The sequence below is a fragment of the Chlorocebus sabaeus genome, chromosome 8, assembly GCF_047675955.1.
Source record: "Chlorocebus sabaeus isolate Y175 chromosome 8, mChlSab1.0.hap1, whole genome shotgun sequence".
Classification (NCBI taxonomy): domain Eukaryota; kingdom Metazoa; phylum Chordata; class Mammalia; order Primates; family Cercopithecidae; genus Chlorocebus; species Chlorocebus sabaeus.
The window spans coordinates 123952375-123966695 of NC_132911.1; the positions used below are offsets into that span (position 1 = coordinate 123952375).

At 40.2% G+C, this 14321-nt stretch overlaps 1 protein-coding gene across 3 annotated transcripts in view; it reads left to right on the forward strand.

Annotated features, from left to right (window-relative positions):
- The window catches only part of COL14A1 (collagen type XIV alpha 1 chain), a 251894-nt gene that overhangs the window by 111462 nt on the left and 126111 nt on the right, over nt 1-14321 (forward strand). For all 3 annotated transcript variants that reach the window (XM_008001445.3, XM_008001446.3, XM_008001447.3), the window contains exons 20-21: nt 3968-4097; nt 14031-14153. In XM_008001445.3, the coding sequence (XP_007999636.3) occupies nt 3968-4097; nt 14031-14153 (253 nt within the window). The remainder of the gene's footprint in view (nt 1-3967; nt 4098-14030; nt 14154-14321) is intronic.

A 14321-nucleotide genomic window follows, 5' to 3' on the forward strand; every position in this document is an offset into this window, starting at 1 on the left:
TAGTGAATTATTCCTGTTCATTTGGAAAGAATAACAATTTAATCTCATGCATGCACTCGTAAGCTATGCAAGGTAAAATAATAATAATATTTACTTTGGGTTGTCTCTAGATAATTTTTCCTTTTCTACTTTCTTTCATTTCACACTGTTTATTTTTGAAATAGTTGGACACCTAGATGAAGGGAAAAAAGATCAAAAGTCTTAAGCACTCTGACCCAGTTAAACAAACCTGTAGTAAAAATGAAAAATGTTGATAAATTTGGTGGTGCTTATTTGCTGCACAAAACTTTTTTTTTCTCTCTCTCTCTTTTGCCATACAGAAGAACCTACTGTAGAATTCTTTAAGTATCAAACTCCTTTAGAGGATTTTAATTAAATAGGATATGTGCACACTTGATTTACAGGCACCCTCTCAGGGACTCACCTGAGGGTTCTTTGAAAATTTATATCAGTGTTTTATGAACTGTTACTGCAATACAAATGCAATGTGTTATGACTGGAGACGGAAAGTGGACTGCATGTAAATTTAGATTATGAAACTAAGGTGGACAGGCAGAGGCACATCTATATTAAAGTCCAAGGGTCTTGAAATCACATGGGCCAAATGACATCTTAAAATAATAATGTATGGCACAGAAAGACAGATGGCTAAGACATATTATGAAAGCAAGAAAGGAAATGTGTCAAGATAAGAGGAATACCAAACCTTCCTTAACTCTCAAGGCTGATTAAATTTACACAAAGAAATGATAAGCTTGTGTATTGAAGTTGGACAATAGTATATGTATATGTTATACACTGTGTATTATAACATCATAGACCGAAGTTCAGCTTAAATATATGTAAAACAAGGGAAATTTAATTTACGTTTCCAGTTGAGGTAAATGAAGTGTTTCTATACGTTCTAGATATAATTACACCTATCAAATATTTCTAGGTTAAAAAAAAACCTTTGAATTCTTAGAAATAAAACTGTAGTACCTGTCACATATTTTATAAGGATTGACTTTCAACTCTGTCTTGGAATATGGAGGAGTGGCAATAACATTGCTATACATTTTGTTTTCAGGATAGGAAGGTCTCTCATTTATTTTAAAAGGCTAGTCAAGATTTCAGAATTTTCTAGAGCCTAAGTACAAAAATCTGTAGCTCTAACCTGAATTCTGGGTTGCAAGAATATGTCTAGAGGAAGAATACTCAAAGTGTGACTCAGTCTGCTACATGACTACTTGATAAGTTCAGATATTAAGATTAACATTTTAGAAACATTGATAGCTATTTGCGATTACTGCAACAACCTGAGAACATGATCACTTTTCTAACCACTTGGTTTTATCGTATTTTACAAATACTGGTCTGCAATGGATGGGAATTAAAATGACACCACCACCACTACCACCACCTAGTCCTTCACCACAAAGAGTTTGAGAATCACTGTACAGAACTGAACTTCATAAGATGGGAACACAGCAAGATACAGGGAATCCTCTTTCTACTGCAGGAACAGCTGGTTGGATGTGGTCCAGGTTGTACTGAAAAGCTTTGGGTGATATTAGAGCCAGACATGAAAATCCATTTCTGAAAAAAAATAAAAGCATGAAGCTCACTAGTTATATTTGCATCCCACCTAACCATGAACATTCTTTGCAGAATTGTTTTATAAATAAAACCAGCATCTGTTCTGACCTGCAGCATTTGTTTTTAGTAGGAGCACATTTTTTTACTTTGCTTTGTCCAAACAAGCAGAGGCCAGGCAAGAGGAACTTTGCATACCCAAGAGGAGATTGCTTTTTACTCTTGAGAATGAGTATCAATAGGGTAAGAAGGTTCACGTGGTGCAGTCATGTGGAGTAGAGGACAAAGGCCCAGACAAGATTCTTGGGGTTTCGGAAAGGCTCTTTTACTCAATATCTCTATGGGCCTCAGTTTTCTCATCTGTGAAATGAGTGTGACGATACCCCTTATTTCAGAAGGTGGTAGTGAAGATTAAGTGAATTATAGATTGAGAATTCCTAATCCTAAAATTCAAAATCCGAAATGCTCCAAAATCCAAAACGTTTTGGACACTGACATGACGCTACAAGTGGAAAATTTCACATAGAAGTAATTAACACAAACTTTGTTTTATGCACAAAATTATTAAAAATATTGTATAAAATTACCTTCAGATTATGTATAGAAAGTATATATGAAATGTAAATGAATAGTGTGTTTAGACTTGGGTCTAATCCCCAAGATACCTCCTTATGCATCTACAAATATTCCTGAATCTAACAAAATCTCAAATCCAAAACACTTCTGGTCTCAAGCATTTCTGATAAGGTTTACTCAGTCTGCATATGCTATATCAGAATGCTTACAGCAGCACCTGGCACATAATAATTGCTAGGTAAGGGAGACCTCTTACTATAAATCACAGCAACTACTCCTGGCAAGCTAATGAGTCTTCTAAAACAGTCACACTGCTTTTTAGTATTCCATGAGCTAAATTTAATTGGTTAATTCCAAGACCGTGTGCTTCTCAGTTTGAAAGAAGACATTATTTAACATCAACATGGGTGGTTTGCTAGATGGACAGATTGAAATGAATGCCCAGGCTCTGCTTCAGCGGGGTTACGTTTAAGAGAAACACCCTGAGGAAAGCTATGTTGATGGAGTAACACAAGTCAGGGCAACCTCAATTCTTCTCTTACCCTTTCTTAGTGCTAGGGCCGTCTAACTCATTCTGGAATAAAGCAGAGCTCCTTTGTAAATATCTCCTTCTCAGGACCCCGAGTTCACACATCAATTCAGACCTGTACATTTCAATGGCCCTTTCCGATGAGGAGCAAAATCATATTAATCTCACATAAAATCACCTAATTTAGATTTCCTTGTTTCATATTTAAAATATTGCTTTTAAAGCCTAGCAATATCTTAGCAACAGCTGCTTCTGGGTTCAACTCGAGGCTTTCTAGGGCTTATTCCATGATTTATAGGTTCCTTCCTTCATCCAGAAAGAGACAGCATTGCCCTTTGCCTGCTGGCATTTTACCCAGCACTTGAAAAGTAACTCCAGCTGTCCTGGTCTTGTGACTCCCTTAAACCCGTTTGAGTCAGTTCTTACATCCTAGCACTTTTCCAGCCATGATTAAGTTCTTTAAATGGCCCGGTGATGGGCCAGCTCCTCACTCCTGGAGCACAGACAGAAAGTTTTGTGGTTTTAGCACTGAGAACATGTGGTTTCTGGTCCAGACGATTCTTTTCGAGGTGGTAGAGTTCACACAGCTGCCACATGGCGCCCTGCACTCACTTGTGCGATGTCAAACCCACTGCTCCTTTTCTTTTTTGTGGGGACAGCCTTTTAGACACAGAGTGATGGTGATTCTAGATTGAGGAAGACAGCTCCTTTCAGAAATAAAAAAGCTGCACCATTTTTTAGTGTTGGTGGTAAATATGCTTCAGCTCAAGAAAACTTGGCTTTAATGTGTAGTTCTGTTGCTCTTGGCTAGGGTCCATCCTTTCTAACTGAAAGAAGAAAATGCTGGGGTCTGATTATCTCTGAAGGAGGAAAGAATGGAAGGCTGACTTTGCAAGAGGATACTTAAGTAAAACAAAAAAGGATAAGCAGCAGGCTGGATTATAGAATGAACTCTCCCAATCCATAAACACCTGCTATCTAAACAGGCCATTATTCTCTCTTCTGGATACTTTACAAATGCCAAGAAGATGTTGAGAGAAGAATATTCCTTAGAGCTTAAGAGCATCAAATTTAAACCTTCTGTATTAGTGATTATAAACTAAGGGTTACTATGATGGGAATTTCAGGGAGAAATGCTTTTTTGCACGAATGCCTTTTCTTTTCTCCTCACTCTCAAAGCACATCTCTTTGCTTTTGATTGTTTCAAAATGTGTAAAGTTATGCTTCATTAGCAAATCAGTGGAAACAGGTCTCACTAAGACTGTGGTGCTTTGCTTTTTTGTTCAGATTATGGTGCCTGGAAGCCAGAACAATCTCCTTCTGAAGCCTCTGCTTCCTGATACTGAATACAAAGTCACAGTGACTCCCATCTACACAGATGGAGAAGGCGTCAGTGTCTCTGCTCCTGGAAAAACCTGTAAGTGGAGCTTTCTCCCTTTGGATACAGACTTGTCCCCTGTAATGCACCCTGAAAGATACAGTAGATTGCAGTGAAGAAACTAAAAGATTTGGAAACAGGAAATCTGTCTGCATCCTGTCTTTACATACACAAGCTATGTGACTTTGAGCAAATTGCTTAAATGTTCTGGGCTGCAGTTTCCTTTTCTGTGGAAGTGAAGACTTGAAAAACCACTGTATCTTTCTCTTCCAGAGTTTAATTCATCAAGGTCCTGTTGATTCATCACAATGTATTCTGAGTGCCTAATTTCTCTTCACCTAACACGTGTGCTCTAGTCCAAGCCACACTCTCTCTTTTATTTTTATTTTATTTAATTAATTCACTTTTATTTCCATAGGTTTTTGGGGAACAGGTGGTGTTTGGTTACATGAGTAATTTCTTTAGTGGTGATTTGTGAGATTTTGGTGCACTCATCACCCGAGCAGTATACACTGAACCCAATTGGTAGTCTCTTATCCCTCATCCCCTTCCCACCCGATCCCCTGGAGTCCCCAAAGCCCATTGTATCCTTCTTATGCCTTTGCATCTTCATAGTTTAGCTCCCACTTATAAGCGAGAACATACGATGTTTGGTTTTCCATTTCTGAGTTATTTCACTTAAAATAAGTCTCCAGTCTCATCCGGGTTGCTGAAAATGCCATTAATTCATTCCCTTTTATGCAAGCCACACTCTCTCTCATCCAGATGCGTGTACTCGCCTCCTGTCAGGTCTTCCTGCTTCTACTCATGCCATCTCCTATTCTTCTCATAGCAGCTTGAGGAGGTTTTCAGCAGATAAATGATCTGCGCCTCTGTTCTAAGCCTCCCAATGGCTTCTCATTGTACCCAGGATAAAATCCTACGTCCTTCTGTGCCTTACAAAGATGAACCTACCACCTGGATCCTGCTGATCTGTTTGATCTCCCCTCCTGGCCATTTCCCCAGTCATACCTCCCCTTCGGCCCTCCACTGGACTCTTTGAAGTTGTTCCTGCCCTAGGCCTCATGCCCTAGCAATTCCTTCTACATGGAATATGCTTTCCCAGATGTTTGCATGTCAGAATTTTTCTGGTCATCCTGGTCTAAGCTCAACATCACCTCCTCAGCTTTTTCTGGCCACCCCATGCAAAGTAGCCCCCACTGTCTGTGATATTATCATTTTTTGTTTGTTGCTTTTGGTCATATCATGGCACTAATTACTCTCTGGTGTTTTCTTATTTATTCATGTATTTGCTCACTGTCTGTCTCCCATCCCTGGAAGGCAAGCACCATGAGAGCTTGGGGCCTCATCAATACTGTTCACTTCTGCATGCCAAGCTCCTGTGGTGCTGTGTGGTACAGAGGAGGCATCATGCAACACTTGTTTAAGAAGGATTGACCATGGTCCTCAAATGAGAAAGATGCATGAAAACCCTTGGTTAAAGCATTACAGTCTTAGTTGTCTTCATTGTTGATCTGATTGTCTATTCTTGCATAAAGATTGCTCTAGAACTTAATGGTTTAAAACAGTGACCTTTTTTTTTTTTTTTTTTTAAATCACATCTCACAATTGTGTGGGTCAGGAAATTGGGCAGGACTTGCCGGGAAATTCTGCTCCACATGGGATTGATCCATGTCACCCGGTGGTATTCGCTTGAAGGCTGGGCTAGTGTGGAGAGTACAGGACAACTTTACCCACATGTCTGGCATCTTGGTGAGGGTGGCAAGCAGCCTGGACCCAGCTGAGTCCCTCTGTCTCTCCATTAGTCTCAGAGCTTCTCCATGTGGTCTTTCCAGCAAAGCAGTCATATTTCTTACATGTCACCTCAGGACTGTAACAGCAAGAGTTCCAAGAGGCAGAAAATGGAAACTGCTATTGTATCTTCTGCTGCAGTCTATTTATTGCTCACGGTAGTCATAGAACCCACCCAGATTCAAAGAAACAGTCATAGCCCCATCTGTCAGTGGAAGGAGGGTCAAAAACTCTGTGACCATCTTTATCCGTCATAATTACAAATGGTGACATGTGGTTAGGTTCTAAATGGTGTCAAGGGCTGAATTCTGTACCTGGGCACCGAAGTGTGGAGTTTTCAACTAAGTTTGTGAAAATCGTTAAAATTCTGAAGCCCAGAGTCCTGGTTCTACTCAGCTAGGCAAATAAGTATCATCTCCTCGTTTAACAGTGCTGGCATCACTCCCTCCTCCCATGCTTATGCCATGTGCCTCCATCCAGACTCCCACCAAGCCTGCACATGTTGCTAAACATCACCCAGAGTATTGTGAGTCCTCAGAGCTGCTATAGTTGTTTCCTCAGGGGACATGAGGAAGGACAGAAGGAAAACAGAAGAGCAGAGCTATAGGGAGATTTCAAACTTTTCACTCCACCTTTACCGGTATATTGGCCTCTTGATTTGGTCTATGCACTGGAATTTCTAGCATATGTTGGTATGTTGCTGCTGAATAAATGTTTGAAAACCAAAACCACAGACTTAGGCAACAATTAAAGAAAACATCAAGTAGTATTTTACCTAGCAAGGTAAATACTTGCTATTATTTATTTATCTTTAAATAAAAACTATTACACTCTTCGGGCGGAGCAAGATGGCCGAATAGGAACAGCTCCAGTCTCCAACTCCCAGCGCGAGCGACACAGAAGACCGGTGATTTCTGCATTTTCAACTGAGGTACTGGGTTCATCTCACTGGGGAGTGCCAGACAATCGGTGCTGGTCAGCTGCTGCAGCCCGACCAGCGAGAGCTGAAGCAGGGCGAGGCATTGCCTCACCTGGAAAGCGCAAGGGGGAAGGGAATCCCTTTTCCTAGCCAGGGGAACTGAGACACACAACACCTGGAAAATCGGGTAACTCCCACCCCAATACTGCGCTTTAAGCAAACAGGCACACCAGGAGATCATATCCCACACCTGGCCGAGAGGGTCCCACACCCACGGAGCCTCCCTCATTGCTAGCACAGCAGTCTGTGATCTACCGGCAAGGCAGCAGCAAGGCTGGGGGAGGGGCGCCCACCATTGCTGAGGCTTAAGTAGGTAAACAAAGCTGCTGGGAAGCTCGAACTGGGTGGAGCTCACAGCAGCTCAAGGAAACCTGCCTGTCTCTGTAGACTCCACCTCTGGGGACAGGGCACAGTAAACAATAACAAACGCAGCAGCTCTGGAGACGCAAACGACTCTGTCTGACAGCTTTGAAGAGAGCAGTGGATCTCCCAACACGGAGGTTGAGATCTGAGAAGGGACAGACTCCCTGCTCAAGTGGGTCCCTGACCCCTGAGTAGCCTAACTGGGAGACATCCCCCACTAGGGGCAGTCTGACACACCACACCTCACAGGGTGGAGTACACCCCTGAGAGGAAGCTTCCAAAGCAAGAATCAGACAGGTACACTCGCTGTTCAGCAATATTCTATCTTCTGCAGCCTCTGCTGCTGATACCCAGGCAAACAGGGTCTGGAGTGGACCTCAAGCAATCTCCTACAGCTACAACCACAGCTGAGGATCCTGACTGTTAGAAGGAAAGCTATCAAACAGGAAGGACACCTACACCAAAACCCCATCAGTACATCACCATCATCAAAGACCAGAGGCAGATAAAACCACAAAGATGGGGAAAAAGCAGGGCAGAAAAGCTGGAAATTCAAAAAATAAGAGCGCATCTCCCCCGGCAAAGGAGCGCAGCTCATCGCCAGCAACGGATCAAAGCTGGACGGAGAATGACTTCGACGAGATGAGAGAAGAAGGCTTCAGTCCATCAAATTTCTCAGAGCTAAAGGAGGAATTACGTACCCAGCGCAAAGAAACTAAAAATCTTGAAAAAAAAGTGGAAGAATTGATGGCTAGAGTAATTAATGCAGAGAAGCTCACAAACGAAATGAAAGAGACGAAAACCATGGCACGAGAAATACGTGACAAATGCACAAGCTTCAGTAACCGACTTGATCAACTGGAAGAAAGAATGTCAGCGATTGAGGATCAAATGAATGAAATGAAGCGAGAAGAGAAACCAAAAGAAAAAAGAAGAAAAAGAAATGAACAAAGCCTGCAAGAAGTATATGGGATTATGTAAAAAGACCAAATCTACGTCTGATTGGGGTGCCTGAAAGTGAGGGGGAAAATGGAACCAAGTTGGAAAACACTCTTCAGGATATCATCCAGGAGAACTTCCCCAACCTAGTAGGGCAGGCCAACATTCAAATCCAGGAAATACAGAGAACGCCACAAAGATACTCCTCGAGAAGAGCAACTCCAAGACACATAATTGCCAGATTCACCAAAGTTGAAATGAAGGAAAAAATCTTAAGGGCAGCCAGAGAGAAAGGTCGGGTTACCCACAAAGGGAAGCCCATCAGACTAACAGCAGATCTCTCGGCAGAAACTCTTCAAGCCAGAAGAGAGTGGGGGCCAATATTCAACATTCTTAAAGAAAAGAATTTTAAACCCAGAATTTTATATCCAGCCAAACTAAGTTTCATAAGTGAAGGAGAAATAAAATCCTTTACAGATAAGCAAATGCTTAGAGATTTTGTCACCACTAGGCCTGCCTTACAAGAGACCCTGAAGGAAGCACTAAACATGGAAAGGAACAACCGGTACCAGCCATTGCAAAAAACATGCCAAAATGTAAAGACCATCAAGGCTAGGAAGAAACTGCATCAACTAACGAGCAAAATAACCAGTTAATATCATAATGGCAGGATCAAGTTCACACATAACAATCTTAACCTTAAATGTAAATGGACTAAATGCTCCAATTAAAAGACACAGACTGGCAAACTGGATAAAGAGTCAAGACCCATCAGTCTGCTGTATTCAGGAGACCCATCTCACACGCAGAGACATACATAGGCTCAAAATAAAGGGATGGAGGAAGATTTACCAAGCAAATGGAGAACAAAAAAAAGCGGGGGTTGCAATACTAGTCTCTGATAAAACAGACTTTAAACCATCAAAGATCAAAAGAGACAAAGAAGGCCATTACATAATGGTAAAGGGATCAATTCAACAGGAAGAGCTAACTATCCTAAATATATATGCACCCAATACAGGAGCACCCAGATTCATAAAGCAAGTCCTTAGAGACTTACAAAGAGACTTAGACTCCCATACAATAATAATGGGAGACTTCAACACTCCACTGTCAACATTAGACAGATCAACGAGACAGAAAGTTAACAAGGATATCCAGGAATTGAACTCATCTCTGCAGCAAGCAGACCTAATAGACATCTATAGAACTCTCCACCCCAAATCAACAGAATATACATTCTTCTCAGCACCACATCGTACTTACTCCAAAATTGACCACGTAATTGGAAGTAAAGCATTCCTCAGCAAATGTACAAGAACAGAAATTATAACAAACTGTCTCTCAGACCACAGTGCAATCAAATTAGAACTCAGGACTAAGAAACTCAATCAAAACCGCTCAACTACATGGAAACTGAACAACCTGCTCCTGAATGACTACTGGGTACATAACGAAATGAAGGCAGAAATAAAGATGTTCTTTGAAACCAATGAGAACAAAGATACAACATACCAGAATCTCTGGGACACATTTAAAGCAGTGTGTAGAGGGAAATTTATAGCACTAAATGCCCACAAGAGAAGGCAGGAAAGATCTAAAATTGACACTCTAACATCGCAATTAAAAGAACTAGAGAAGCAAGAGCAAACACATTCGAAAGCTAGCAGAAGGCAAGAAATAACTAAGATCAGAGCAGAACTGAAGGAGATAGAGACACAAAAAACCCTCCAAAAAATCAGTGAATCCAGGAGTTGGTTTTTTGAAAAGATCAACAAAATTGACAGACCACTAGCAAGACTAATAAAGAAGAAAAGAGAGAAGAATCAAATTGACACAATTAAAAATGATAAAGGGGATCTCACCACTGACCCCACAGAAATACAAACTACCATCAGAGAATACTATAAACACCTCTACGCAAATAAACTGGAAAATCTAGAAGAAATGGATAATTTCCTGGACACTTACACTCTTCCAAGACTAAACCAGGAAGAAGTTGAATCCCTGAATAGACCAATAGTAGGCTCTGAAATTGAAGCAATAATTAATAGCCTACCAACCAAAAGAAGTCCAGGACCAGATGGATTCACAGCTGAATTCTACCAGAGGTACAAGGAGGAGCTGGTACCATTCCTTCTGAAACTATTCCAATCAATAGAAAAAGAGGGAATCCTCCCTAACTCATTTTATGAGGCCAACATCATCCTGATACCAAAGCCTGGCAGAGACACAACAAAAAAAGAGAATTTTAGACCAATATCCCTGATGAACATCGATGCAAAAATCCTCAATAAAATACTGGCAAACCGGATTCAGCAGCACATCAAAAAGCTTATCCACCATGATCAAGTGGGCTTCATCCCTGGGATGCAAGGCTGGTTCAACATTCGCAAATCAATAAACATAATCCAGCATATAAACAGGACCAAAGACAAGAACCACATCATTATCTCAATAGATGCAGAAAAGGCTTTTGACAAAATTCAACAGCCCTTCATGCTAAAAACGCTCAATAAATTCAGTATTGATGGAACGTACCTCAAAATAATAAGAGCTATTTATGACAAACCCACAGCCAATATCATACTGAATGGGCAAAAACTGGAAAAATTCCCTTTGAAAACTGGCACAAGACAGGGATGCCCTCTCTCACCACTCCTATTCAACATAGTGTTGGAAGTTCTGGCTAGGGCAATCAGGCAAGAGAAAGAAATCAAGGGGATTCAGTTAGGAAAAGAAGAAGTCAAATTGTCCCTGTTTGCAGACGACATGATTGTATATTTAGAAAACCCCATTGTCTCAGCCCAAAATCTCCTTAAGCTGATAAGCAACTTCAGCAAAGTCTCAGGATACAAAATTAATGTGCAAAAATCACAAGCATTCTTATACATCAGTGACAGTCAAACAGAGAGCCAAATCAGGAATGAACTTCCATTCACAATTGCTTCAAAGAGAATAAAATACCTAGGAATCCAACTTACAAGGGATGTAAAGGACCTCTTCAAGGAGAACTACAAACCACTGCTCAGTGAAATAAAAGAGGACACAAACAAATGGAAGAACATACCATGCTCATGGATAGGAAGAATCAATATCGTGAAAATGGCCATACTGCCCAAGGTAATTTATAGATTCAATGCCATCCCCATCAAGCTACCAATGAGCTTCTTCACAGAATTGGAAAAAACTGCTTTAAAGTTCATATGGAACCAAAAAAGAGCCCGCATCTCCAAGACAATCCTAAGTCAAAAGAACAAAGCTGGAGGCATCATGCTACCTGACTTCAAACTATACTACAAGGCTACAGTAACCAAAACAGCATGGTACTGGTACCAAAACAGAGATATAGACCAATGGAACAGAACAGAGTCCTCAGAAATAATACCACACATCTACAGCCATCTGATCTTTGACAAACCTGAGAGAAACAAGAAATGGGGAAAGGATTCCCTATTTAATAAATGGTGCTGGGAAAATTGGCTAGCCATAAGTAGAAAGCTGAAACTGGATCCTTTCCTTACTCCTTATACGAAAATTAATTCAAGATGGATTAGAGACTTAAATGTTAGACCTAATACCATAAAAATCCTAGAGGAAAACCTAGGTAGTACCATTCAGGACATAGGCATGGGCAAAGACTTCATGTCTAAAACACCAAAAGCAACGGCAGCAAAAGCCAAAATTGACAAATGGGATCTCATCAAACTAAAGAGCTTCTGCACAGCAAAAGAAACTACCATCAGAGTGAGCAGGCAACCTACAGAATGGGAGAAAATTTTTGCAATCTACTCATCTGACAAAGGGCTAATATCCAGAACCTACAAAGAACTCAAACAAATTTACAAGAAAAAAACAAACAACCCCATCCAAAAGTGGGCAAAGGATATGAACAGACATTTCTCAAAAGAAGACATTCATACAGCCAACAGACACATGAAAAAATGCTCATCATCACTGGCCATCAGAGAAATGCAAATCAAAACCACAATGAGATACCATCTCACACCAGTTAGAATGGCGATCATTCAAAAGTCAGGAAACAACAGGTGCTGGAGAGGATGTGGAGAAATAGGAACACTTTTACACCGTTGGTGGGATTGTAAACTAGTTCAACCATTATGGAAAACAGTATGGCAATTCCTCAAGGATCTAGAACTAGATGTACCATATGACCCAGCCATCCCATTACTAGGTATATACCGAAAGGATTATAAATTATGCTGCTATAAAGACACATGCACACGTATGTTTATTGCAGCACTATTCACAATAGCAAAGACTTGGAATCAACCCAAATGTCCATCAGTGACAGATTGGATTAAGAAAATGTGGCACATATACACCATGGAATACTATGCAGCCATAAAAAAGGATGAATTTGTGTCCTTTGTAGGGACATGGATGCAGCTGGAAGCCATCATTCTCAGCAAACTATCACAAGAACAGAAAACCAAACACCGCATGTTCTCACTCATAGGCGGGAACTGAACAATGGGATCAATTGGACTCGGGAAGGGGAACATCACACACCGGGGCCTATTATGGGGAGGGGGGAGGGGGGAGGGATTGCATTGGGAGTTATACCTGATGTAAATGACGAGTTGATGGGTGCAGCACACCAACATGGCACAAGTATACATATGTAGCAAACCTGCACGTTGTGCACATGTACCCTACAACTTGAAGTTTAATAATAATAAATAAATTAAAAAAAAAAAAAAAAAAAGCAGTATTTCCACACGCTGTCAGCAGTGACAGTCTTACAAATGTAATTTAATTGTGATGAATGTTATAATCTAAAGAAATAAACCATTTATAATCAAAAAAAAATAAAAATAAAAATAAAAAATAAAAAAAAATAAAAAAAATAAAAACTATTTAAAGATTATTAGTATGAAAATAGGGCCTAAATCTTATTACAGAAATGCCATTACATCTTAACAATCTCTATATAGTGAAATTATTTTGAAGTATTAGTGGATGATCTAAGCATGATTAAGCAGTGGCCAACACAACTAATTTTTATCAACAACAAAATGATAATGACAAAATGCATACAAATTTATAATAGTGCTCCATATAAATGACTGTAATGTTTTGATAAAAAATGGATAAGTAATAATATAAAACTTCAAACAATATAGGAAATATGAAGATGAAAGCAAAAAAAAATCAGAAACTTACCTCTGAGAATAATCACCATTAACATTATATGAACACGCCTCCAATATTGCTATTCACATATACTTAGTGGAACAGAGTGGCATGGAGACAGACATTTCTAATAAACATGATTGAATTCAATTATAGCTAAAATTAACTGATGAAAGGGGAATCAAAATAACAATGAAAGACTTCTACATTTCAGGTAAAAGTGTTTTATCCTGAGAGCAGTTATTTCCCATATATTTAATATTGAAGGCCAGGCGTGGTGGCTCACGCCTGTAATCCCAGCACTTTGGGAGGCCAAGGTGGGTGGATCACAAGGTCAGGAGATCAAGACCATCTTGGCTAACACGATGAAACCCCGTCTCTACTAAAAATACAAAAAATTAGCGAGATGTGGTGGTGGGTGCCTATAGTCCCAGCTACTTGGGAGGCTGAGGCAAGATAATTGCTTGAATCCAGGAGGTGGAGGTTGCAGTGAGCGGGGATCATGCCACTGCACTCCAGTCTGGGTGAAGGAGTGAGACTCTTGTCTCAAAACAAACAAACAAACAAACAAACAAAAAACAACCACAGACTCTCAAAGGCTTCTCATTGTGTGTTTCAGTGCACTTTCACTTTTAAATATTTTTAATTTTGTGAGAAGATGTCTTATATTTTGGTGGCAACAGTGTGGGACATACAGAAGGAAATTACACTGAATCCCTGTTTTTCTTTTCTTTTCTGCTCAGTGCCATCCTCAGCGCCCCAGAACTTGCGGGTGTCCGAGGAATGGTATAACCGGTTGCGCATTACGTGGGACCCCCCGTCTTCCCCAGTGAAAGGCTATAGAATTGTCTACAAACCTGTCAGTGGTAAGTAAGGCTTTGTAAATAATATTGATACCATGAGTAGTCACTTAAAATGTCTTTTAAGATAAATTGTTTTCTGATAACACTTTATGTTTGGTTGTATTTTTTAAAGAAGTATGGAGAAACTCTTACTTGTTTTGGAAAAATAAAGTGTTTTAGTATGGTTAGTGA